Source organism: Silurus aristotelis (genome assembly GCF_946808225.1).
Source record: "Silurus aristotelis genome assembly, chromosome: 6".
Classification (NCBI taxonomy): domain Eukaryota; kingdom Metazoa; phylum Chordata; class Actinopteri; order Siluriformes; family Siluridae; genus Silurus; species Silurus aristotelis.
This window is the reverse complement of record NC_139579.1, coordinates 20,355,593-20,382,010: the sequence shown is the minus strand read 5'-3', so window position 1 is coordinate 20,382,010 and position 26,418 is coordinate 20,355,593. Positions and strand designations below refer to the sequence as shown.

Genomic DNA, 26,418 nt, shown 5'->3' with positions numbered 1-26,418 from the left:
GGAGCTTGTCTGTCGGATCGGACCACACAAGCCAGCCTTTGCTCCCCATGTGCATCAATAAGCCTTGTCCACCCATGAGGTACCACTGTGTGTGTGTGTGTGTGTGTGTGTGTGTGTGTGTGTGTGTGTGTATATATATATATATATATATATATATATATATAATAAATAAATAATGTGCTACCCCCTGGGGGGGCTTCAGGAGCTGCTGTTGAACGGGCTCTTGCTCATCATTGATTCTTTTTCCATCCCTCCATTACAATTACCAGGTGGCTACACATTTTATATATATATATATATATATATATATATATATATATATATATATATATATATATATATATATATATACAGTGAGGAAAATAAGTATTTGAACACCCTGCTATTTTGCAAGTTCTCCCACTTAGAAATCATGGAGGGGTCTGAAATTGTCATCGTAGGTGCATGTCCACTGTGAGAGACATAATCTAAAAAAAAAATCCAGAAATCACAATATATGATTTTTTAACTATTTATTTGTATGATACAGCTGCAAATTAGTATTTGAACACCTGAGAAAGTCAATGTTAATATTTGGTACAGTAGCCTTTGTTTGCAATTACAGAGGTCAAACGTTTCCTGTAGTTTTTCACCAGGTTTGCACACACTGCAGGAGGGATTTTGGCCCACTCCTCCACACAGATCTTTTCTAGATCAGTCAGGTTTCTGGCCTGTCGCTGAGAAATACGGAGTTTGAGCTCCCTCCAAAGATTCTCTATTGGGTTTAGGTCTGGAGACTGGCTAGGCCACGCCAGAACCTTGATATGCTTCTTACAGAGCCACTCCTTGGTTATCCTGGCTGTGTGCTTCAGGTCATTGTCATGTTGAAAGACCCAGCCTCGACCCATCTTCAATGCTCTAACTGAGGGAAGGAGGTTGTTCCCCAAAATCTCGCAATACATGGCCCCGGTCATCCTCTCCTTAATACAGTGCAGTCACCCTGTCCCATGTGCAGAAAAACACCCCCAAAGCATGATGTTACCACCCCCATGCTTCACAGTAGGGATGGTGTTCTTGGGATGGTACTCATCCTTCTACTTCCTCCAAACACGTTTAGTGGAATTATGACCCAAAAGTTCTATTTTGGTCTCATCTGACCACATGACTTTCTCCCATGACTCCTCTGGATCATCCAAATGGTCATTGGCAAACTTAAGACGTGCCTGGACATATGCTGGTTTAAGCAGGGGAACCTTCCGTGCCATGCATGATTTCAAACCATGACGTCTTGGTGTATTACCAACAGTAACCTTGGAAACGGTGGTCCCAGCTCTTTTCAGGTCATTGACCAGCTCCTCCTGTGTAGTTCTGGGCTAATTTCTCACCTTCCTTAGGATCATTGAGGCCCCACGAGGTAAGATCTTGCATGGAGCCCCAGTCCGAGGGAGATTGACAGTCATGTTTAGCTTCTTTCATTTTCCAATGATTGCTCCAACAGTGGACCTTTTTTCACCAAGCTGCTTGGCAATTTTCCCGTAGCCCTTTCCAGCCTTGTGGAGGTGTACAATTTTGTCTCTAGTGTCTTTGAACAGCTCTTTGGTCTTGGCCATGTTAGTAGTTGGATTCTTACTGATTGTATGGGGTGGACAGGTGTCTTTATGCAGCTAACAACCTCAAACAGGTGCATCTAATTTAGGATAATAAATGTAGTGGAGGTGGACATTTTAAAGGCAGACTAACAGGTCTTCGAGGGTCAGAATTCTAGCTGATAGACAGGTGTTCAAATACTTATTTGCAGCTGTATCATACAAATAAATAGTTTAAAAATCATACATTGTGATTTCTGGATTTTTTTTTTTTTTAGATTATGTCTCTCTGGACATGCACCTACAATGACAATTTCAGACCCCTCCATGATTTCTAAGTGGGAGAACTTGCAAAATAGCAGGGTGTTCAAATACTTATTTTTCCACACTGTGTATGTATATGTATATATATATATATATATATATATATATATATATATATATATATATATATATATATATATATATATATATATATATAAATATTTTCTTCTTTTTCTTCTCTGACTGAGGACGCTAGTCAGTTCTCGAGAGAGCTGGCTGCATGTCAATGCCACAGCGGCACTCTGCAAGGAGAGAGTTCGCGGTCCGACCCTGCTCTCGCTGAGGCGGAGTGGTGCTGCAATTCCTGAGGCTCGCAAATGGACCTCGCAGAGGATTTCGAGACGGGCTTGTCCCTTTCTTCAACCTCACGTGCTTGGTCCAGGAGGTTTCTTTCCCCTGCGATGAGAGCATATTCCCCCAAAGCACTTTCTGGCTGCTTGAAAAGCTCTTCCAGATGTGTCTCAGTGGGTCCTGCACACTTTAGAGCGAGACTACTCGATTCGGATTTTCTCCGGCCCGTCTTCACACGATTCTTCCCACCCTGGTGGGAGACTAGCAGGCTCTAGTCATGGAACAGGAAGTATGCGGCGGGTTGAAGAGACGCCTCCCTCAAGATCCCGATATTACCCACGAAAGCCCTAAGTAATATGTCGACACTCGTGAGTAAGGCTTACGCCTCCACAGGTCAAGCCACTACATCCCTGAACACCATGGCAATCCTGTAAGGTGCATCAGGCTGAACTGCTGAATTAACTGAATGTGGGAGGCGCCCCGAGTGGGCAGTTCCCCAGCTCCGCCGAACGGCGGACCTGGCCCTCAGAGCCACAAGATGCTGCCCCTCAAGCAGGTCGTGCTTCAAATCAGATCAGAGGACTGGTTTGTCACAGCAGATCTAAAGGATGCATATTTTTATGTATCCATCCTACCTTCTCACAGAAAGGTTGTGAGGTTCGCTTTCGGGGCCGAAGCTTACCAATACCGGGTATAACCGTTTGGCCATGCCCTTTTACTATATACCTTCACAAAATGTGTGGTCAACTACACAAAATGTATCCTCAACTACATTGACGATTGGTTGATCCTAGCATAATCAGAGCAGTTGGTGGTCCGGCATCAAGATGTTGTTCTCGCTCACATGAAGGCGTTGGGGTTTCAGCTGAACGCTGGGAAGAGTGTACTTTCTCCATTACAGAGAACCACCTATCTCGGTGTCATATGGGATTACGACTACTTTGCGCATGCAGAGCTTCCTTCTCCCTTACAGAAGCTGACGCTGTCTCTCTCCGTATGTGTTTTATACATCCTGGTCATGACGTCACCCCACCGGTGACGACCAGCATAAAATTTTTTACTGATTACACACATTATTTCAGAGCGTGAACACTCAAGCGTGTTCCCAAAGTGTTTCGACGCAGCGCCTCGTTCCCTCAGGGAACTAGGTTTATATACGTAACCTAGAGATGTTCTCGCTCATGTCTAGTTTTTGCTAATTATTTATTTTTTTTAATCACAGTGTCAGGCTTTGGTATTCCATGTATTTTTTTGTGCCTTATGTTTGTGTACTGTGACCATTTGTAGAGCTAGAAATAGAAGAGAATTAGTACCTGTGAGAGCACTGGCTAGCAGGAGCCGGTGTTGCTGAAGAAAGCGGGCAGTGAGGCCACAGGCCTGAACAGACAGAGTAGCCAGAAGGGGGCAGGAGGATAGTAAACAAGCCAGAGCCTGAGACCAGCCATCTCCAAGCGGATTCATACTCAAATTCAGCTCCTCCAGACACTGTGTTGGCAGATGACACATTATTTAACATGATTAACAGATACAGAAATTAGAAATTGTAATGCTGTGGGATTTATTAAAAATATACTGGCCACTTAAGTAAAGGAACAGAGTATTTTGGAAAGCAAAAGGAAACCAACAAACCAAAAAAAAATAATCTTCCACACCTGAGCTCAGGATTTGTTCTCATATTTTTTTCTTTGTTCCAATTTGATCATGCTAGATAATATTATTATTATAGTTACAGTATGAATTAGAAATTGTAATGCTGTGGGATTTATTAAAAATATACTGCCCACTTTAGTAACGGAACAGAGTATTTTGGAAAGCAAAAGGAAACCAACAAACCAAAAAAAAAAAATCTTCCACACCTGAGCTCAGGATTTGTTCTCATATTTTTTTCTTTGTTCCAATTTGATCATGCTAGATAATATTATTATTATAGTTACAGTATGGCTAGTATGCGTATATGAGGGGTGATTGAAATAGCAAATCAATGTTGTTTTTGAAGACATTTGGCTTTCACAAGAATCAGAATTTCATCTTTCTTTACCTGAAATTTAAATATACATAGATATTACAACAGATACAAAAATTGGACCAATTTTTCAAGTGAGCAAGAGCTCTGAATATCTATTCATGATGTGAGCCCTGGGTTTTGCCTGTGAAGACAGCATTGTGCATAGCCGATACAACTACTTGAAATATCCTAAAATAGTAATAACAAGCAGAAGGTCGGAAACACTGGCCAAAGAAAACAACGATGACAGAATCATTTCGAGAGGTATGAAAAAAAAAAAACCTCAACATCCGCCAACAGAAAAGGTGTGAAATTATCGGAATTCACAAGATGACTTTAGAAAGAAAAAAGAAAAAAATTTAATGACAAGCCATGTGTTAGCAGTAAGAATTAGAAAGCTGTATTTTTTCTTGACAAATCATTACAGAGAAGAGCCACAAAAGAACGGAAATTAAAATTAACACCTACCTAAATGTTAAAAAGGTCAAACTACAGAGAAAGGAAAAATCTGCTTATGATCAAAAACATACTGATCAAGTCAACAAGCGCATTGGTCAAGAACAGTGGTGTACTCTCATGCCTTGAGCTTGCAATTGTACTGATCTTCACTGATAATATAACTCATAATGATAGTAGCAACATCAATTCAAGGTCTACAAAAACATTTTGTCTGCCAATTTACAGAGAAATGCAACCAATCATCATACAACTAGACTATGACCCAAAACTGTCAACAAATGATTTCTTTATGAAAAAACTAGAAACGTTTTGACTGATCATGTAAATCACCAGACCATAAGCCAACTAAGCTGCATTTCACCTACTGAAAAGAAGAATGAAGGGAACCCCCTCTGCAAAAAAAATAAACAACTGAAAGAAGCCTGAAAAGTCATTTTTATCATTTGTCAATTAACAATAGAAGAATGCAATGACAGGTGATATCAGTTGACTCTTGTTTTGACACATTTATTAAAAGCAATCAATATGCATTCAAATCTTCTTCTTCTTCTTTTGGCTGCTCCCATTAGGGGTCGCCACAACGGATCATCCGTCTCCATACCACCCTGTCCTCTACATCTGTTTCTTTCACACCAACTACCTGCATGTCTTCCCTCACCACATCCATGAACCTCCTCCTTGGCCTTCCTCTTTTCCTCCTTCCTGGTGGCTCCATCCTTAGCATTCTTCTACCAATTTAATTAATGTCCCTCCTCTGCACATGTCCAAACCATCTCAATCTCGCCTCCCTCACCTTGTCTCCAAAACGTCCTACATGGGCTGTCCCTCTAATAAACTCATTTCTAATCTTGTCCATCCTCGTCACTCCCAACGAAAACCTTAACAACTTCAGCTCTGCTACCTCCAGCTCTGCCTCCTGTCTTTTACTCAACGCAACTGTCTCTAATCCATACAACATTGCAGGTCTCACCACAGTCCTATAAACTTTCCCTTTTATTCTTGCCGATACCCTACTATCACAAATCACTCCTGTCACTCTTCTCAACCCACTCCACCCTGCCTGCACCCTTTTCTTTACTTCCCAAACACACTCTCCATTACTTTGCACTGTTAACCCCAGGTACCTGAACTCCTCCACCTTCACCACCTCTTCTCCCTGCAACCACACCACTCCACTGCCCTCCCTCTCATTCACACACATATACTCTGTCTTACTCCTACTGAATTTCATTCCCTGTCTCTCCAGAACATACCTCTCAAGGTTCTTCTCAATCTGCTCCCTACTCTCACCACAAATCACAATATCATCTGCAAACATCATAGTCCAGGGAGACTCCTGTCTGACCTCGTCCATCAACCTGTCCATCACCACTGCAAACAGAAAAGGGCTCAGGGCCGATCCTTGATGCAGTCCAACCTTCACCTTGAACCAGTCTGTCGTTCCTACTGCACACTTCACTGCTGTCACACTGTCCTCATACATGTCCTGCACCACCCTCACATACTTCTCTGACACACCTGACTTCCTCATACAATACCACAACTACTTTCTTGGCACCCTGTCATACGCTTTCTCTAAATCCACAAATACACAATGCAACTCCTTCTGACCTTCTCTATACTTCTCCATCAACATTCTCAAAGCAAATAAGGCATCTGTTGTGCTCTTCCTCAGCATGAAACCATACTGTTGCTCACCACTTCATGGTGTGACTGATCAACTTTATTCAGGCATATTCCCACCTTCCAGAATCTTGTTAAACAGTCTGGTTAAGAAAATCCACTGCCATCTCTCCTAAACATCTCCATGCTTCTACCGGTATGTCATCTGGTCCTACCGACTTTCCACTCTTCATCCTCTTAATCGCTGCTCTCACTTCCTTCTTACTAATCCTATCCACTTTCTGCTTCACCAACTCCACTTCTCTTTGTCTTCCTTTCTAGTTCCAGATGACACACCAAGTACTTTTCTAGCTGCCTCCCTCATCACTCCTGCAGTAGTTACCCAATCATCCAGCACCTCTTCACCACCACCGAGCCCCTGTCTGACCTCTTCCCTGAACCACACACTACAATCTTCCTCCTTCAGATTCCACCATCTTATTCTTCTTTCAGTCCTCACTCTCCTCCTCTTATTCTTTGCCTCCAAAATCCTACAGACCACCATCCAATGCTGTCTAGCTACACTGTCCCCCGCCAACACCTTACAGTTTTCAATCTCCTTCAGGTTGCATCTCCTACATAGAACATAGTCCACCTGTGTGCACCTTCCCCCACTCTTATTGGTCACCCTATGCTCCTCCTTCTTCTTAAAATACGTATTCAGCACTGCCATTTCCGTCCTTTTAGCAAAATCTATCACCATCTGCCCTTCTACATTCCTCTCCTTAAAACCATACCTACCCATTACCTCCTCATCACCTCTGTTCCCTTCACCTACATGCCCATTATAGTCTGCCCCAATCACCAATCGTTCATTCCTAGGTACACCATCTACCACTACATCTAAATCACTCCAGAATCTTTCCTTCTCCTCCATCTAACAGCCGACTTGTGGAGCATAGGCACTGATGACATTTATCATCATCCCCTCGGTTTCCAGCTTCACATTCATCACCCTATCAGTAACTCTCATCACCTCCACTACACTCTTACTGTATTCTTCCTTCAGAATCACGCCTACACCATTTCTCTTTCCATCCACACCATGATAGAACAGTTTAAACCCACCTCCAATGTTCCTGACCTTACTCCCTTTCCACTTGGTCTCCTGAACACACAACATATCTAAATTTCTTCTCTCCATCATATCAGCTACCTCTCTCCCTTTACAAGTCATAGTGCCCACATTTAAAGTACCAACCCGAACCTACACTCTCCTACACTTCTCCTTTTCCTGCCTCTGTAGACATCTTCCTCCTTTGCTTCTCCTCCTTCGGCCAACAGTAGCCCAATTTCCACCGGTACCCTGTTGGCTAACGATAACTGTGGCGGTCTTTGGTAACCCGGGCCTCGACCAATCCGGTATGAAATTCTTATTTGTGATCCGCATTTTGGTGCGAATCACATCAATATGCATTCAAATCAATATGCATTCAAATAATAGGTGTTATTTACTTCAAAGGCTATATGTTCCAATACTTTTGTTTAAATAAAAATCATGTGGTCTGCCACCTGATCTTCATGTCATGTTCTAGATCTAAATAATAGGAAATAAATGCTAAAACTCTGATCCATCATCTTATATTCATCTTCTGATCACAAACTCAAAAGTCTTCAATGCATACAACATTAGCCATTCTGATATTTTTGGAAGGGAACTACATTTAATAAAACAAAACCCGAAGAAGTCTATTATATAGAAATGTGAATAATAGCAAGCTACTGCTTGATTTACTCCTGATAATTTGTGAAAACATCACTGTATCCCTAAGATCTTTATCATGCTACTATTGCATTACTGTTTTCCAATGCTAATCAATCACCAATCAATTAAAAAGCGTAATTAAAAAAATATATAGCAGAGGCAAAGTGCCAAATTCTCTTTAACAGTTTTTTTCCACATACTTTCACCCACAAATGCACACATCACCCACCCTTTATACTGCTAGGGACCACTAACACTATTTCTGCACCTTCTTTTTTTTACTCAGAAGTGTTATTTAAAAAAAGAGGTGGGCGGGGTATCATCTCTGGGAACTGTCAAACCACAAGAGTGTTCTTGCACGATAGGGGTGATAATAGACGTGTGCATTCTAACATGCTTATTTAAACCTTGGCAATATGAAGGAAAAAAAAAAACAATTATAATAATCAGAATAATAAGAATAAGAATAAGAATAATAATGATGATGATATATATATAAACTATTATATGACTGATTTTAACAATATATATCTCCGGATCGTCCTGTCAGACAGCACAGCTAAGCAGCTCTACCATTCTTCTGAAGGTTATTGTATCTTAGAAACACAGAAAGGCAGTGGCAAATGAAAAATACATTTGCCTTCTTATTTTAAATGTTGACTCAGTTTCTGTGGTTTACATTGTTGTTATCAACACTTTAAATTACTTTTCAAAACAAACACTTATATTAAAAACATATATTCTTAACAATTAATTTTATCTGTAAGCTATGATTTTGCAATTTCTGCAACTCATGCATACTGAAAACGGAATATTCTAATTTTACCAATGTCAATGCTTTTAATTTATGCTTTTAAATAATTATATTGGCCACTGTTAATTGTATATAATAAACAAAAAAACATGTAAAACTCATTCACCATGTTGTAATCATACTAAATTACCTTGTCGATGTAAACCTGAGCAATAAATCAATTTTATAATCGCTAAACACTATTAGATTGTCACAGCAGTATGCACATCCACATGCATTTGTGTAGAAGCTTCACAATTTAACAACTGATTATGCAGTAAAAATTATGATTTAAAATTAAGTATATGATTCTGGAAAGAGTTGTGCAGGTGTCCCGACCTCTATGATAATATATAAAAAAAAAAATTATGTAAAATTAGTCTATATCTAATTATGCCTTCCTATTACAATCTACTACTTGTAGAGCTGGTGAGCCTCTTCTCAATATTAATAACTCCTAACTATCGTTAGGTCACGTTCCTAAATCCCTCAAGTTAGCAGTTATTAAGCCCCTCATTAAGAAACCTAATCTGGATCCAAACGCGCTATCTAATTACAGACCCATTTCAAATCTCCCATTTATGTCTAAGATTTTAGAAAAGATTGTAGCTGCTCAGTTATGTTCCCACTTGCAAGAGAACAATATCTTTGAAGAGTTTCAGTCAGGTTTTAGGCCCCATCATAGCACAGAAACTGCCCTAGTTAAAATCACTAATGACCTGTTTTTAGCTCCAGACTAAGGCTTCATCTCGCTGTTAGTTTTACTAGATCTTAGTGCTGCATTCGACACTATAGACCATGATCTCCTCCTAGATCGCTTACAGAATTACATCAGCATTCAGGGACAGGAATTAAGCTTGTTTAATTCCTACCTGTCCGATCGTAACCATTTCCTAGACTTAAATGGAAAGCTATCCAGGTTAATGCTAGTAAATTATGGCGTGCCACAAGGTTCAGTTCTAGGACCCCTACAATATACATGCTTCCCTTAGGAAATATTATTAGAAGACATGGAATTAGCTTTCATTGTTATGCTGATAATACCCAGCTATATATCTCATAAAACCAGGTGATACAGCTCAATTAGCTCAGATAACTGAGTGTGTTAAGGAATTAAAAAGACTGGATGACCCATAACTTTCTACTATTAAATTACGATAAGACAGAGATTTTGCTCATCGGCCCAAAAACCAGTATACAGAGGCTCCAGCATCTCAACCTGCATTTAGATGGATGTTCTGTAACCACTAGTTCAACGGTAAAAGACCTGGGAGTTATTTTAGACAGCAACTTGTCTTTCAAAAATCATATCAACCAAGTTACAAAAACAGCCTTCTTTCAACTTAGAAACATTTCTAAGCTAAGAAACGTTATCTATATCCGATGCAGAGAAGCTCGCATCAGCAGCATTTGACACAGTCAACCACAAAACACTTTTGTCAACCCTCAAGAGCCTCGGTATCCACAGAACAGCATGGGAATGGTTTGCTTACTACCTGGAAGTTCGCTCATACCAGGTAACATGGAGGGGATCCACATGTGCCCTGTGCAGACTCAACACTGGTGTCCCACAAGGCTCGGTACTTGGTCCCCTCCTTTTCTCCCTCTATACCCACTCCATTGGTGAAGTCATATCCTCACATGGGTTTTCTTATTACTGCTATGCAGATGACACTCAACTAATCTTTTCTTTCCCTCTATCAGATACCACAGCTTCTGCTCGGATCTTGGCATGCTCACCAACTAAAGCTCAACCCCAGCAAAACAGAACTGCTAATCATCCCTGGCGATTCATCTCCAGGTCAAGATCTCCAAATAACACTTCATGACTCTCTGCTCTCCCCTTTAGCCACTGCTCGTAACCTTGGGGTAACTATAGACAATGAACTGTCCTTCTTCCCACATGTTGCTAATGTGTCTCGTTCTTTTAGATTTCTTCTTTACAACATCCGAAGGATTCAACCATTTCTGTCCACACAGGCTGCCCAGGTGCTTGTTCAGTCTCTTGTGAATTCAAGACTCGACTACTGCAACTCTCTGCTGGCAGGTCTTCCCTGAACGCTATCCGTCCACTCCAAATGATCCAAAACGCAGCTGCACGGCTTGTGTTTAATCAGCCCAAGTTCTCCCACACCACCCCACTGCTGCGCTCCCTTCACTGGCTTCCAGTAGCTGCACATATCAGATTTAAAACACTGATGCTTGTCTACAAGGCCAAAATGGACCAGCGCCATCTTACCTCAGAAACCTCATCACATCTCGCACTGCACCACGCTGTCTGAGATCCTCCAGCACTGCTCGACTGGTACCACCTTCTTTCAGAATGAGAGGTAAGTATACTTCAAGGCTTTTCTCTGTTCTGGCACCGAGGTGGTGGAATGAACTTCCCCTAGATGTCCGTACAGCGGAGTCACTGATTATCTTCAAGCGACGACTGAAGACAAACCTTTTCCTTAAATTAGCACTTTCCAAGTTTGTAGAATTCTAGGGTTATATTTATATTAAGTTTGTAATCTGGCGTACCAGTGTAGATTTATTAATTACTAGAGATTTAAAACACTTTTGTACGACGCTCTGGATAAGGGCGTCTGCTAAATGCCGCAAATGTAAATGTAAGCTCGTCCATGCGTTCATGACCTCCAGAATAGATTATTGTAATGCATTACTAGGTGGATGTCCTGCATCATTAATAAACAAGCTTCAGTTAGTTCAGAATGCGGCAGGCAGAGTTCTCACAAGGTCAAGAAAATATGATCATATAACCCCAATCTTATCATCCCTGCACTGGCTTCCTGTTAAGTTTCGAATAGACTACAAACTACTACTTCTTACTAATAAGCCCTAAATGGTTTAGCTCCCACGTATCTATCCAGTCTTTTAACACACCACAATCCGTCACGCTCCCTGAGATCTCAAAACTCTGGACTTCTAGTAGTTCCTAGAAGAGCAAAGTCCACTAAAGGCGGTAGATCATTCCTACATTTAGCTCCTAAACTTTGGAATAGACTTCCTGACTTCGTGGCTCAGACACACTCTTTCAGTTTAAGTGTAAAATAAAAACGTATTTTTTTTAGCAAAGCCTACACATAACATACGTCTCACATCATAACCTTGTGCTCCAGAACATATGATCACATGCACATTATCAACTTATGCTGTTAATATCATGAACAGCAGCTACACTAATTTCTCTCCACTGCTTCTCTTTCTCTCCCCATCCCAAGGCATCCTGAGGTTTGGCCAGCTCCAGTCACGTCCCACCTCGTGAAGATTATGGACCTTTGAAGAAGTAGATGCCGAACTCGCAAAAATCCCGTACCATCTAGAGACGTATCAGTGCCAATTGGATCCCACTACATGTGTGGAGTTTTGACATTGGACATCCTGGAGTGTTTAAAGGCTCTGGCATGGAGAAGCTGGTGTTGGATCTGTGATGATCACAAATGTTGAGCTCAGTAGCTCCTAGTTTTATAACCATAAAGACTGTATAAGACTGTAGAAAGAACATTACTTATAATCTTATAGTCCAGTGCTCATGTTAGTTCTCACTCTCCAATGTTCGGTATTGTTGAAAGATTTATGATCAAACTCTTGATGTCACCCAAATGAGGATGGGTTCCCCTTTTGAGTCTGGTTCCTCTCAAGGTTTCTTCCTCATAACATCTAAGGGACTATTTCCTTGCCACAGTCTTGCTTGCTCATCAGGGATAAATGCACACCATTGACATTGACTGTTGATTTCTGTAAAGCTGCTTTTAGAAGCGCTAAAGAAATAAACTTGAGTTGGCTTGACCATTAGATATAATTTTTGTTAAATTAATTCATTCACTGCAAATTTTTTAAAATAATGAATCATCAAGAGGGAAAATTTAAAATTGCCCTAATCTGATTATACTGAAATCATTTTGCTAAGTCATAAGGATTTCAAAGAATGTCTAATATTAGATTTCTCTAGAGTAAACCTTGTAATTTCAAATGCAGAAACTGATGCAAATAACTTTCATAATGACATACAATCACTTTTAGTTTGCTCAGAAGAGTAAAAAGTACCGGAAAGGCATCTTGAGTCCTCCCCTCTAGTGTACTAGCTGCCTTCTTCATGCCTTCTCCTGTGATCTGATTGGCTGAGATGTCAAGAAGACGAAGGCGGGGCATGGTGGTTGCTGCAGAGATGAGCTCATGGAGAAGGTCATCATTAAGACGGTTTGCAGAAATGCTGAGCTCTGTGAGGCTGCTCTGGAGTTTGAGGGCACGAAGGAGGGGAGACAGACTTGGTGGAACCAGACTAAGACCACATATGCTAACACTCGGAGAGCCGTCCTGCACCTCACATAGCCGCAACACGCGCCTGTTCTCTTCTACAACACATACACAAATAAACAAAAATATGAAAATATTTGTAAAAAATTATATACATTAAAAAAAAAAAAAAAAAATGTTTTTTATATATATATATATATATATATATATATATATATATATATATATATATATATATATATATATATATATATATATATAAAATGAAAAAGTGTGCTGTGCTCTTGGTATAATCTCAAAATCACACAAATAGTGTAGATAAGATAGTCACTCACCCACATCCAAACTCTTACAAGCTTTCTTATATCGCTCAGGAAGTGGAGGAAGGTCCCAGGAACAGACCTCTGCCAGAACCTGCATACAAACAAGTCACAGGAAAAAATTACATTGTCATTTTTCTAAACAATCAAATTCTTTCTATCAAAGCTATTGCCCATTTAATCTACACTATATTGTCTAAGGTTATGGACACCTCACCATGGAATTCACACATGCTTTCTAAATGTCACATTCCAGATTTAGTCTTTCTGGGAAGGCTTCCACTACAATTTAAAGAGTGACTGTGGGAATTTGTGCTCATTCAGCCAGAAGAGCATTAGTGTAGGCAGGAACTGATGTTGGATGCCACAAATGGATGAAGAGGCCTGGGGAGCAATTATCATCGCATTTTATCCCAATGGTGTTCAGTGGGGTTAAAGTTCAGGGCTGTTTGCAAGCTACTCAAGTTCTTCAACAACCTTATAAACCATGTCATCATGGATTTGTGTTACCTCGTTTTGTGCACATCTGCTCATGGGGGTTCGAACCCTCAGTTCCAGCAAAGGAAAACCTAATTCTAGATTATAGAATATATTTACTAGAACTGTGTCCTTCATAGCAACAATAAGGAGAAAACACACACACACACAAACGTTTGTGATGTTCAGGTGTCTGCTTTACTTTTTCATTTAATTAATGATAGAATGGCTAAAACAATAAATATTTGGGTATGTTGTCACCTCCTCATTAGTATGCAAAACTGCCAGCAACAAGTCAGCAGGTGAGAGTAGAGCACCCTCTTTCTGTAGAGAGAGACGTGGAAGAAGCCCACAGGTCTGATAATAACGTTGTGCAGCCTGTTCACATAGCCATGACACAGTGCAGGAGTCAGCTTCACTGAAAAACACACAGAATTACAAGTAATACACTTGCACACAACACAACACAACAGTGTACGAACAATTCAACAGTTCTGCAAACACCCCAAGTGGGATTAATGCATAAACTCACACAGTACACAATTAAATTTAACAGACACAAAGCACAGAAGGGGAATATTAAAGCATGCTAAAATCCCCTAAAATGTTTGCCCTAGATTGGGATTTAGCCCAAACAAAAATCCTCAAGTTCCTTGAGCTGGAAATCTATAAAAGTTTATAAATGGGGAAATTGTCTAAAATGGTGATAAAAAAATTTGTTAAAATAACATAAAACATATAAAATAACAAATGGTAATAAAATATTTTATATATACACCATATTTTCCGGACTATAAGACGCTACTTTTTTCCCCACGTCTTTGGACAGCTCTTTGGTCTTGGCCATGTTAGTAGTTTCTTACTGATTGTATGGGGTGGACAGGTGTCTTTATGCAGCTAACGACCTCAAACAGGTGCATCTAATTTAGGATAATAAATGTAGTGGAGGTGAATGCTCTAACTGAGGGAAGGAGGTTGTTCCCCAAAATCTCGCAATACATGGCCCCAGTCATCCTCTCCTTAATACAGTGCAGTCGCCCTGTCCCATGTGCAGAAAAACACCCCCAAAGCATGATGCTACCACCCCCATGCTTCACAGTAGGGATGGTGTTCTTGGGATGGTACTCATCATTCTTCTTCCTCCAAACACGTTTAATGGAATTCTGACCCAAAAGTTCTATTTTGGTCTCATCTGACCACATGACTTTCTCCCATGACTCCTCTGGATCATCCAAATGGTCATTGGCAAACTTAAGACGTGCCTGGACATGTGCTGGTTTAAGCAGGGGAACCTTCCGTGCCATGCATGATTTCAAACCATGACGTCTTAGTGTATTACCAACAGTAACCTTGGAAACGGTGGTCCCAGCTCTTTTCAGGTCATTGACCAGCTCCTCCCATGTAGTTCTGGGCTGATTTCTCACCTTCCTTAGGATCATTGAGACCCCACGAGGTGAGATCTTGCATGGAGCCCCAGTCCGAGGGAGATTGACAGTCATGTTTAGCTTCTTTCATTTTCTAATGATTGCTCCAACAGTGGACCTTTTTTCACCAAGCTGCTTGGAAATTTCCCCGTAGCCCTTTCCAGCCTTTTGGAGGTGTACAATTTTGTCTCAAGTGTCTTTGGACAGCTCTTTGGTCTTGGCCATGTTAGTAGTTGGATTCTTACTGATTGTATGGGGTGGACAGGTGTCCTAATGCAGCTAACAACCTCAAACAGGTGCATCTAATTTAGGATAATAAATGTAGAGATGGACATTTTAAAGGCAGACTAACAGGTCTTTGAGGGTCAGAATTCTAGCTGATAGACAGGTGTTCAAATACTTATTTGCAGCTGTATCATACAAATAAATAGTTCAAAAATCATATATTGTGATTTCTGGATTTTTTTTTTTAGATTATGTCTCTCACAGTGGACATGCACCTACGATGACAATTTCAGACCCCTCCATGATTTCTAAGTGGGAGAACTTGCAAAATAGCAGGGTGTTCAAATACTTATTTTCCTCACTGTATATATATATATATATATGCATGCTATATTTCATAATAAAAATATCATTTTTCATAATAATGGTATGATTTGCATTCATTATTATTACCCACATTTTTTATATTTCATTCTAAAGCTTTGATATGTAAATGAAGTTTTGATATCCCTAGTGCTTATGTAGCTTAATGTAGCTTAGGAAGTGGTAGCTTAGTGGTGAATGCTCTGGGTTACTGATCAGAAGGTTGAGGTTTAAAGTCTATTTTCAACTGCCTCTCTTGGTGCCTTTGTGCAAGCATCTTAACTCTTACAACTTACAGTGCTCCAGGAGCACTGTAACATGGCTGACCCTGCGCTCTGACCCCAGCTTCACGATTTTACTGGGATATGCAAAGAAATAATTTCACTGTGCTGTAAAGTACATGTGACTAAAATAAATCACCTTTTTTTTTTTTTTTTTATAATGTGGCACATGCAGCATGCAACACTGCCTAACTGCTATTCACACATGAAACACTGTTCAAAAAGAGACCACATCAGATAAGTTTCAAACAACATGCAAAACCATTAAAGAACAAGCAGATCGAACCTGTGTGGAACAGGAATCAGGAAGACGTTGTTCTGAACTTTGACCCTCATTCTAATTGGTGCAGGCATTGGAGCTGCTGTGCTCTGAAGAACAGCCTGCGTCTACAACACACAAGCCAAAAACAAAAAAACAACATCAACTGGGTGCGGAGTAAATTAATTATGATTACTTAGAATGATGCAGTGGGACTGTAGAACAACTGGACAACTAGTAGTGTCAACTAGCGTGTTTTCAAAATTTCTTCTTGTAATCCGATCATAATTCGATTACTTTATTAATACTTTGTTTACAGTATCTCTAACATTATTATTTGTAAACATATTAGAATTAACTTGTATTTTCAGTGAGTCAACTGAAATCTAATCAAGTCACCTGTTGTTTTCAATGCTAATTTGGTGTACAATTATTCAACCATTACTTTTTTTAAACATAATGCCACCAACACCTAGTTTATAAAAGCAGCCATTAGTTTTAAACATGTGACCAATTCAATATTGCAATACTTAAGAAAGTGTACAAGTTTTCTGTTTGAAAAAGACTTTTTAGTTAGATATGGGCCAAAGTCAGCTTAATTGAGTTTCCCAGACCTTCCACTAGACAAATTAGCAGACTAGTCACTGAGTATCTGACCAACCAAGTAGATAAAAAAAAATGTCAATTTTATCACAGCTATTTATAAAACTGTGTCATGGTGTGAAACAGAAAGGACTCTCTCACCACTGCCTGGGTGCTATATGACTGAGGGTGTCCAAGCTGAGGGGGCTCATCAGCAGGGGTAATGATGGGACTGGGTGACCTGGTGACCTCTCTTCTGCCCAGCATCACCATTCCAGGCAGTTGGCTCATCTTCACTTGTCGGGCCTTATTATTTTTTTTCAGAGAAAGACTCCTACTGGAGGGTGACGGACCTGCATTTAGAAATTAAAATACAAACAGTTTAAAAACACAGAAGAAAGATTTCTCTGTTTCAGTCCCGCCTTATTGCAGTTCTACGTGTTTTAATTTGAGACATGCAGAAGAACTTTCTAAATTCACAAAAACAAGACAGACTTAGAGAAAAGTAATTTTAATTAACAATATATTTTTTATCCCACACCTCTAGCAGATGACTCGAACGATGCAGAATCTCGATTCTGATTTCTAGATACCACACTGTCCCATCTGCTGTTGGAGATCTCCTGTTCACACCCAACTCTCCGTTTCTTTTTTGGCTGAGCACACCCCAAGTCATCTTCCAGCCAACTGTCTTCTATGTAGTGCTCCTCAGGTACTAAAGCTGACATGTGATTGGTCGATACTGCTGGCGTGCTGCTAAAGGCTGGCTCTGATAGGCTCTGAGAAAGAAGACGAGACTTTGCACTGCCTAGGTTTTGAATGGTCCTGTGGTATTCCTCTCTGCTGGAGCAAGGCTGTGGGGGCAGCTCTATCTCTCTACTTCCAGGTGCAAGGATATTCTGGGTCTCACGAACTTCTTGGGGGGATGGAGCGACATCTGTAAAGCGATGTCTTGGCCGCACAGGTCGCAGAGGGCTGATCTCAGAGTCTGAGTACTCAGAGAAGCTGTTCTCACTCTGAGAGGTTAAGCAGTGAAAAAGGGAAAATAAATGTTCAAGCAATAAAAAAGCAAAAAAATTACAATAACATTTAAAAACAGCAAGAACCAATGAAGCTTCAGCGTAAGAGCATATTACTCAAAGAAGAAGCTGGCTTTTAGTTCATGACAAAACAAAACTAATATTAACCTCAAAACAAATCAGAAGACTATGTTTACTCCAACAGAAAGTATTTTTTCTACAAATGATAGAGAAACACAGGTTGTAACTTTAGAAAGACAACATATTATAATTAGCACTTTGATGTAAAACAAACTTAATATTTGTAGGTGGAATTATTTCAATGTGTTATGCAAATATGGAATTTTGATGTTATAGAAATATAACTTTTGTCCAATCAGAATACAGAGTTCACCATCACTGTTGTATAACATTGTATAATGTATGATTTTGATGCCCCCTTCGGGCCACTAGGAGATTGTGACCCACAAATTCCAAACATCTGCCATGGCTTGGGCTCATACAATCAGTGCAAACAGTAGGAATTGGTGCCAGTTAAAGCAGTCAGAAACATTTCCATCAGTGAACTCTCACCCCAAACAGAATATTCTCCTCAGTTCCCCTGGGTTGGTGGCGTGGGCCAGTGGATCGCCTCACTCTGGGGGGAGTGCTGGCCTCTGGAGGAGTATGTACATTGCGCAAAGCATTCTGGGATGTGGGGCGGGACTCAGCAATTTTTTGTTGCAGCAATGGCTCTGAACACTCTGAATCAAACAGCTGACTGTCCTGTAGAGGCTGTGGAGTCACAGGCACAGCTGCCACTACAGCACAGAGTCAGGAGACAGAAAATGTCTGCACAATGTCTAATCTGATATATATAAGATGTCAGTTTATGGTTATATTTTAACACTTTGCTGACTAAAAGGTTTGGTTCAATTATTACATTACATTTATTATTAATATAACATCAAAGTGCGTAAAAATCTTGTTAATTTTAGATACAAGCTTCATAGATACATCCCCATACCAATGTAAAAAAAAAGAAAGTGTAAAATATGAATGAATAAAAGTTTAATACAGAGCACATTTTGCTTAATTTATTGAACGACTTTTCACCTGCTCCTGCTAGCGCTCTCTTCAGGAGTTTCTCTGTTTCTGAACAATCCTGTCGCGTTTCCTGGTCCAGCTCACGGCCATATGTCTTTAACCACTGCCGCAAGGTGTCCAAAGGTTTGTCACCCTAATACAGACACACAGAATACACACAAGAATACGTCCATTATACTGAAACAAACTCTTAATAAAGTCCAAAAGTTCTAAATATCAGTCTGATCATTTAATGAGACTAAATCAATTAATATTTATGTGGCATATAATAGCTTTGGTAACAAATTCAGTCATGACGCTTCATTGTAAAATGGTGTACACAACTGTATTTTTTTTAATTATACTAGACCTTGTTATTGCGGACATTAACCGAAGCCCCTTTCTGCACCAGTAGCCGTGCTATCTGAAAGTGCCCACAACTCAGAGCATCGTGCAGGGGCGTAACTCCATCACAGTATACACCACCAGGATCATTCACGTTCGCCCCTTTGTCCAACAGCAAGGCTACAATCCCTAAAATACACAAGCTCAAAGGAATCAGCTGTCAAACAAGAAATTTCCAAACAAACAAACAAAACCAAACAAGGTTAGATATAAGTAAAGACAACAGGTCTCTATCTACCACAGTTTAAAGGGAGGTTACTGTGAAAAAAAGAAAAAAAATACATAACTATATCAGTACCTAGATGACCATGGTTGCAAGCTTCATGCAGTGGAGTCCAGCCGCAGTGATCTCTTGGATTTAATGGATGGCCCTGTTGGGGATAGAAGAACAGGCATTTTAGATATAATCACATCATCAATCTGTTGAGTATCAATGTTCATGTTGGCTCACCTGCTCTACCAGGAAATTGACCTGTTTCCAATTTCCCTCAATACATGCTCGGTGCAGGGCAGTTTCTCCCTTCTCATTTCGGCGGTTCCACTGGATTTGTTCAAACATGCACACAGACACATACAATTAAAAGAAGAATAATAATATTGAGATGTAAAGCAGAAACTGCAAATAATATGTAGTGCAAGACCTGAATAATCCTCACTTACCCTGCCAGTTTTTCTCCTGCCAGTCACAAGCTTATCATAGCCATCCAGATCATCATCTGCACAGAAAAGAACATTTGAAAAAAACATTCATCATGACAACCTTCATGAATATAATTATTTGGTTTCCTACCAGAATCTGAGAGCTGAATGTCGCTATCGAGAGGTTCACTATTCTGCAGCTCTTCTTCCTCCTCTTCTCCATCACTGTCCTCTAAACGACAGCCCTCTGCCTCACACTGCTCCTGGAGACGGGCCTCGGTGGCATCAGCACCTGCTGAGCTAGCACGCTTTTGTGCCTGCAACCACACCCTCAGAACACGTCTCTGAAGCCAAGAACATGAAACACACCGCATAAGAAAACACAGATGTTATTCCTCTTCTAAAATTGTAGCAATTTTACATTCACATATACAAGTGAAAATGCCATAGTACACCAGCGGCATCAGATTTTCATTTGTCACTTGCGTCTATCTGTATTCATATGGAATGTGTAAAAGAAGAGATGGAAAAAGAGAAAACCTTGAGTTTGCTTTGAGCTGCTTTCTCAGCACAGTTCAAAGCGGCAGTGTAACTGTTGTCCACTTCCTCCAGGCTCACACCATATTCCTCCTGACAGCTCGCAATGTTCAGCCAGGTCTCACACTCCTGCCACACATGCATGCAAAGTAAATGATGAGAAATATACTGTATAGAAACAAATTTTATGAATCCTTGCTGTCTCTTCTCTGGAAAGTTAAAAGATCAGCACATGGGTGTTGTTACCTCTTTTGGATTGCCATCTCTCAGTTTCAGCTCATTTCTGTAATGCTCTAAAGCTTTGTTGTGCTGTCGCAGGTCTGTATAAGTGGCCGCCAGAGAGACATGAATAACAGCCAGCTCTCGAGCAGGCTTCCCCAACTTTTCGGCACATGACAACTAAAAACGTAGATGCAAAATATAAATCTTGAGACATAATCAAGGCCATATACCAAAACTATGGAAACGGTGCTCAAACAAAGAGCAAGAGCACTGCAATAAACAGAAATCCCTCAGCCACAGAAAATTGTTTGCCAGGAGAGGAATCATGCTTCAAATACCTGAAATGCATTGTAGGTGATTACTAAATAAATGTGTGATAATAATGGTATGGCATATTTATTATTAATAATACACTGAATGTTTTTAAGCATGGACAGTGTTTCTTTCTCAGTGCTGTTGCTTTTTGCTATTCAGAAAAGTTTGAGACACCCCTAAACAGTGTTTGCCAAAAGTTTGAAAACACCTAGTCTTTTATCGTTTTTCAGCGACACATGTATGTTCCTTTTTTTTTAATGTAAAAAACTAGGTAATAATGGTATGAATATTTATTTTAACAAAATAAAATGTACAGATTTTTAGATTTTATTTGTATTGAAAAATCCTCCTTTAAAATGAATAACAATTTTACACTCTTAGCAGGCAGACAGACAGTTTCTCTGAACATTCAGATAACATTCTTTGCCATGCCTCTTGTAAAAATTGTTCTTTAATAGAAGGATATGCATGTGTCTCAAAAATAATAAAAGACTAATTGTTTTCAAACTATTGACAGGCACTGCTTAAAATAAAACCTTTTCAGACAATCAATAACCTTCCTTGTATGTTTACAATTGTGTTTAAATACAACAGCCTCTTGCCTGTGTGCGATAAGATTCCAGAGCTTTGGAATAGCAGCCCACTTTGCAGTAGAGATCTCCCAGTCCCTCTGTAAGACCCAAAGCCTCCTGAGAGACGCTGTTACTCACACCCGCCATAGCTTCCTCCAGCTGACAGCCACGGATTGCTGCAGAAACAGTGTCCACATACAATGGCACAGAGAATAAATTGATGAATATGATAACATGCTGATTTCTTTTTCCATCCAGACCCTTAAAAGGCTCAATCACAGCCTCCCCACTTACCATATTTGAGGTCCCTCTTGACTGCCTCTCGTTCTGCAGGCTGCTGGGAGCCAAGGCGGAAAGCCTTTTTCAAAGAATGCCGGGCAGCCTGTAGGTCTCCCAGATTCAGAAGAACCTACATAATTTAAACAAATATTTAAGACATAAAAGTATAGCTCTCTTCTTAAGATAGCCATTAAGGCCTAGGATGTCAGAATGCGACAGTATTACTGTTATTAGGTTATGTTTTTTGCTAATTTACTTCCCTTTTTAAACTATTACATTATTTTAAACCAATTTTAAATGTATTTTTTTCTCAATATCTCTTTAAAATCTCTTTTGTATTTAAGTATTTACTATCTGGCAACCTAGAATTAACTATATTTCTATTTGTAAGTCACAGTAAAGTGTTTATGTTCTATTTTAAAATAGACAGTTCAATCACAAACTCATGCTTTTCAATTCACCTATAACTCACCTTGCCGATGGTGTAGAAGCACTCACTCTCGCTAAACTTGTCACTCATCTTGCGTGCACACTCCTTGCTCTTCTCAAAGCAGCGCATTGCCAGAGAGTGCTGTCCATTTCTAAAGTGAATGCTGCCCAGATTAAAGTTGGCCCGGTAGAGATCCTCCAGCAGATTATTCTTCCTAAAAAAACAGGGGAAAAATCTCATTTAAATGCAGCATCAGTGGTGTCTGTCCATGTGGAGCAACAAAGACAGTGCAGATTGACACTGGTTATAACAGTGACTGTCTCACTCGGAGATGTAGATGCTCTGGCGGATGAAATCACTGCAGCATTGTGGTTCTTTCAAGCCGTCAAACACAAAGCCAAGGTTTAACAACAGACGTGCCCTCATTTCACTCAGCTCCCGTGGTGACACAGTCCCTGCAATCCATACACACTTACATTATTCTCAATCACTGTCAATTAGACAATACATATAGAATCACTGGAGAGGATTTTGTTGAAAAAGAAAGAGAAAAATGTGCATTGGAAACATTATTCAACTCAGAAACCAAGTGGGAAAATTAGACAACAATCATACTGCTCAAATTTTTATCCATAAACATGATGGACATAATAATATGATGGTGCGCAGTCAACTGTAAACCGATGACATTTTCCAAGCACGGATCATTTTAATAGCATAATTTTTATAAACAGATTTATATACTATTGTTACAGCTCAAGGTCAGTCTTATTACTGAAGGCTCTTGATGGTTAAAACACACTGCCATTTTCCTAGGACCAAATAGGGAAATTTTGCCTTGGTCACATTTAGTATTCTTACTTGCATAGTGGTGCACCTGATAACATAAGTGTCTCAAGCTCCAGGATCCAAAGTTCAAGTCTGAGCTGCACTCAGTGGTGGACAGTAATGAAGTAAATGTAATTTGTTACTGTACTTGAGAAGCTTTTGTTTGTATCTGTATTTTACTGAAGTATTTCCTTTTGGGGAGACTTTTACTTTAACTTCACTACATTTTAAAGTCAAATATCGTACTTTTTACTCAACTACATTTTGCGCAATCAGTTGTTTGTTTTTATTTATGAGCGGATAAAAACATAACTAGTCAAGCACGAAGCAAGCCCCCGATCAGGGTAGAGCATGCAGCTATGTTTTGAACTTGTTTTGATTGGCCCTTGGTGGTGTTTACTTATCATTAACATACAGTTCAGCACCAGTTCAACAGCAAGCAGAACATTTTGTGAGTAATAAATGATAAAAGAAACTCCTGACTCGAACCTACAACATCAGTTGCCTTACTATATTTGGATGATTTTTCAGAAAGTTTTGGGCTCATGATAATTTTAATAAACATTATTCAGTGTTTGACTCATTAATATCATTATATTAATAGATTGAAATCTTAGTACATTGGATACTTAAGTGCATCTGAAGGCAAATACTTTTGTACTTTTACTCAAGTGACTTACCTTCAAGACGGCCATCCAGTATAGCCAGGCTCTTTTTGAAAGCGTCCTCTGCCTGCTTCAGGCTGTTTGTTGACTGATCGGAATCGTGAAGAAAGAGGTAAGTGCGACCGATAGTGGCCAGAGCTCTCTGCTCCTCAGTCGCATCATTCACAGAGCGAGCAAGATCCAGGTGGCGTCTCTGATACTGGAAGAGACCATCAGCCATAGATCACATCACATTACAGACACTATAAAGTTCATTTAAAACCTAAAGCCATCAGTGTGTTTGTTTCTTCTTTTTTTTACTGTTTTACCTTAAGGGCAGCTTCGATGTTTCCAAGCTCTGCGTAACACTCTCCTATCTTCCGATTGGCTACAGCGCACCCAATTACGTCATGCAGAACCTCAGATAGAGCAAGCTCCTGTCGATGCTCCTCTATGGCCGCCTGGTAATCACCTGAGCCACGGAGGGCAAATTCATGACAGCGGGAGATCATTCATTGTATAAACCACACAAGCAAAGATGAGAAACTATTACAAACTGTATTTGGAGATTTCTGAATGATTGCCAACTCACCATTCTTGGCTAAAAGTTCTCCGAGCTGATTGCACAGATTGGCTTCCTCCTTCAGATTATTATTGATCTGGGCTTTGCTTTTGGCTTTTTGAAGTTCTGCATTGAAAAAAAGACAATCGGACCGTGTGGGCTATTAAGACATTATTGGACAAAGCTCAGTAACTCATGCGGTGTCTAATCGGACATGTAAAAAATATATATATAGTTTTATATTGTCTGATCGATGTCCTCTGATTGTTAAATATGAAATACTTACGTTTGATCTCTTTCGCAGAACTCATTGTGCTGTTGCACAGCAGCCGCTAGCCGGTCTGCTAACCGGACACACAATACTGACAAATCAATAAAAAAGACTAAACCAAAACAGCAGCTGGCATGATCAAGATACGATCTTGTCCTACAGAAAAATCCTGCGGCTTTAAAGCAATCGGGATATTCAGTTAGAGCCGCGATCCGGTATTCCTGAATGAAAATATCAGTCAGTGTAGAAACATCTCGGAAAAGAAACCATCATGTAGCTTCCGTTTACACCAAGGCGCCAAGAACTGTACCGCACTCTGATTGGCTGCTTACATTACACGTCATACGGTAGGAGGGGCACGATGTTCCGCCTCCTCTTTAAAGGCTACAAAGAGACGCGTCAGTAAGGGCGATTGACAACAATCGTGGCTTATTTTTTTAGTTTATATTTTTCTAAACCAAAGTACGGTTGTTAAGACCGGTTTCTCAACGTTGCCATTCTATTGTTTCGGTAAAATGAATTTTTTTATAAATAAAAATGTCTATAGAAAGCAAGACAGTGTTCATTCCACTGACAAAACTCATTAAGGTTGTTTTAATTGAAGTTTGGATTAAATCAGTTCAAGGAAGCAGTCAAAAAACTGGTATGATAATGGATGCCATTAAAATAAAAACTTTAGCCATGCCTAATAACACTGGCAGGCTGTCATGGCCAGCAAGGCCTTCTCCGCTAGCCTAAACTCTATCAGAATCACTGACTTGTTTGCATATTTTTTGTTCATAAATATATATTAAATTACTCCCACTAGTCTTTTTTATTTCTTAGCAGGCCTAGTTCTGCAAGTAGTGTCTGTTAATGTTGTTTCTATTCAATCACATTTTAGCCACTAATTGCCAGGGTCAACGGATTCTATCTGCCTTGAGCCTTCACAATCACCACTGAGAACAACCTGTAGTTTACAATCCATTTTGCTTGAAGGATGTTGCTTTAACCAATCAGAGTGCGAGCTGGAGTCACCGGGGCCATCTAGCAGGCGTCCAGTCATGTAGGATTTTTCATTTGCTTTGATTGGATGGTCGGAACCAGCAAACAAGCTGAAATATATTCATGAGGATTGTTTTTTTCATTTCACAATGGCTGACAAAGGAGAAGAAAAGATACACATTTGCAAGATGGACTTTTCAAGTAAAAGCTGGACATAACAGTACAAAATAGTTGTTAAGCTGTCATTAACCATTTATACTTTAACTTTTTATCCTGTAGAATTTTCACAAAAATACACAATTTGCCTGTATTAAAAATACCCAGGAAATCTGTACTGCATGAAAAAAAAATGCACAGACAACCTGGGGTTACTTTATGAGGTTCATATTGAGATGATGTATGCGGGTGGCGCAGCTGTGGCTGCAGTGAATTCGTTTAATAATGGCATTCATTCTCACTGCATGAGATACTTAACTGTAATGCAGCCTTCTGTTATACTGAGTTTCTATATAAGTGAGTCTCTAAATAACATAGTTTTTATAGCTGTGGCATCATAATCATGATATGATTATATGATAAGAGGTGGATTCATTCAGGTAGGACACAACAGAACATTAAATTAAAGGAGCACAAAATTCTGTGTTCTGAAAT

At 39.8% G+C, this 26,418-nt stretch overlaps 1 protein-coding gene across 2 annotated transcripts in view; it reads right to left on the bottom strand.

The window, feature by feature from the left end:
• tonsl (tonsoku-like, DNA repair protein) overlaps nucleotides 1-25,101 on the bottom strand; it is a 32,092-nt gene extending 6,991 nt beyond the window's left edge. Inside the window, exons 1-24 of one of the 2 annotated variants that reach the window (XM_083544119.1) lie at nucleotides 24,799-25,101; nucleotides 24,543-24,638; nucleotides 24,280-24,422; nucleotides 23,987-24,170; nucleotides 22,804-22,933; nucleotides 22,521-22,692; nucleotides 22,064-22,178; nucleotides 21,800-21,945; nucleotides 20,907-21,059; nucleotides 20,664-20,789; nucleotides 20,275-20,467; nucleotides 20,145-20,200; nucleotides 19,936-20,025; nucleotides 19,783-19,855; nucleotides 19,450-19,613; nucleotides 19,110-19,233; nucleotides 18,588-18,814; nucleotides 17,537-18,011; nucleotides 17,158-17,348; nucleotides 16,441-16,541; nucleotides 14,123-14,279; nucleotides 13,400-13,478; nucleotides 12,855-13,162; nucleotides 3,494-3,665 (exon numbers count right to left, since the gene is read on the bottom strand). In XM_083544119.1, the coding sequence (XP_083400245.1) occupies nucleotides 3,494-3,665; nucleotides 12,855-13,162; nucleotides 13,400-13,478; nucleotides 14,123-14,279; nucleotides 16,441-16,541; nucleotides 17,158-17,348; nucleotides 17,537-18,011; nucleotides 18,588-18,814; nucleotides 19,110-19,233; nucleotides 19,450-19,613; nucleotides 19,783-19,855; nucleotides 19,936-20,025; nucleotides 20,145-20,200; nucleotides 20,275-20,467; nucleotides 20,664-20,789; nucleotides 20,907-21,059; nucleotides 21,800-21,945; nucleotides 22,064-22,178; nucleotides 22,521-22,692; nucleotides 22,804-22,933; nucleotides 23,987-24,170; nucleotides 24,280-24,422; nucleotides 24,543-24,638; nucleotides 24,799-24,823 (3,700 nt within the window). In that variant the 5' untranslated portion in view covers nucleotides 24,824-25,101. The remainder of the gene's footprint in view (nucleotides 1-3,493; nucleotides 3,666-12,854; nucleotides 13,163-13,399; nucleotides 13,479-14,122; nucleotides 14,280-16,440; nucleotides 16,542-17,157; nucleotides 17,349-17,536; nucleotides 18,012-18,587; nucleotides 18,815-19,109; nucleotides 19,234-19,449; nucleotides 19,614-19,782; nucleotides 19,856-19,935; nucleotides 20,026-20,144; nucleotides 20,201-20,274; nucleotides 20,468-20,663; nucleotides 20,790-20,906; nucleotides 21,060-21,799; nucleotides 21,946-22,063; nucleotides 22,179-22,520; nucleotides 22,693-22,803; nucleotides 22,934-23,986; nucleotides 24,171-24,279; nucleotides 24,423-24,542; nucleotides 24,639-24,798) is intronic. The other variant, XM_083544120.1, reaches the window with a different exon arrangement.
• Between the last annotated feature and the right edge of the window lie 1,317 nt (nucleotides 25,102-26,418).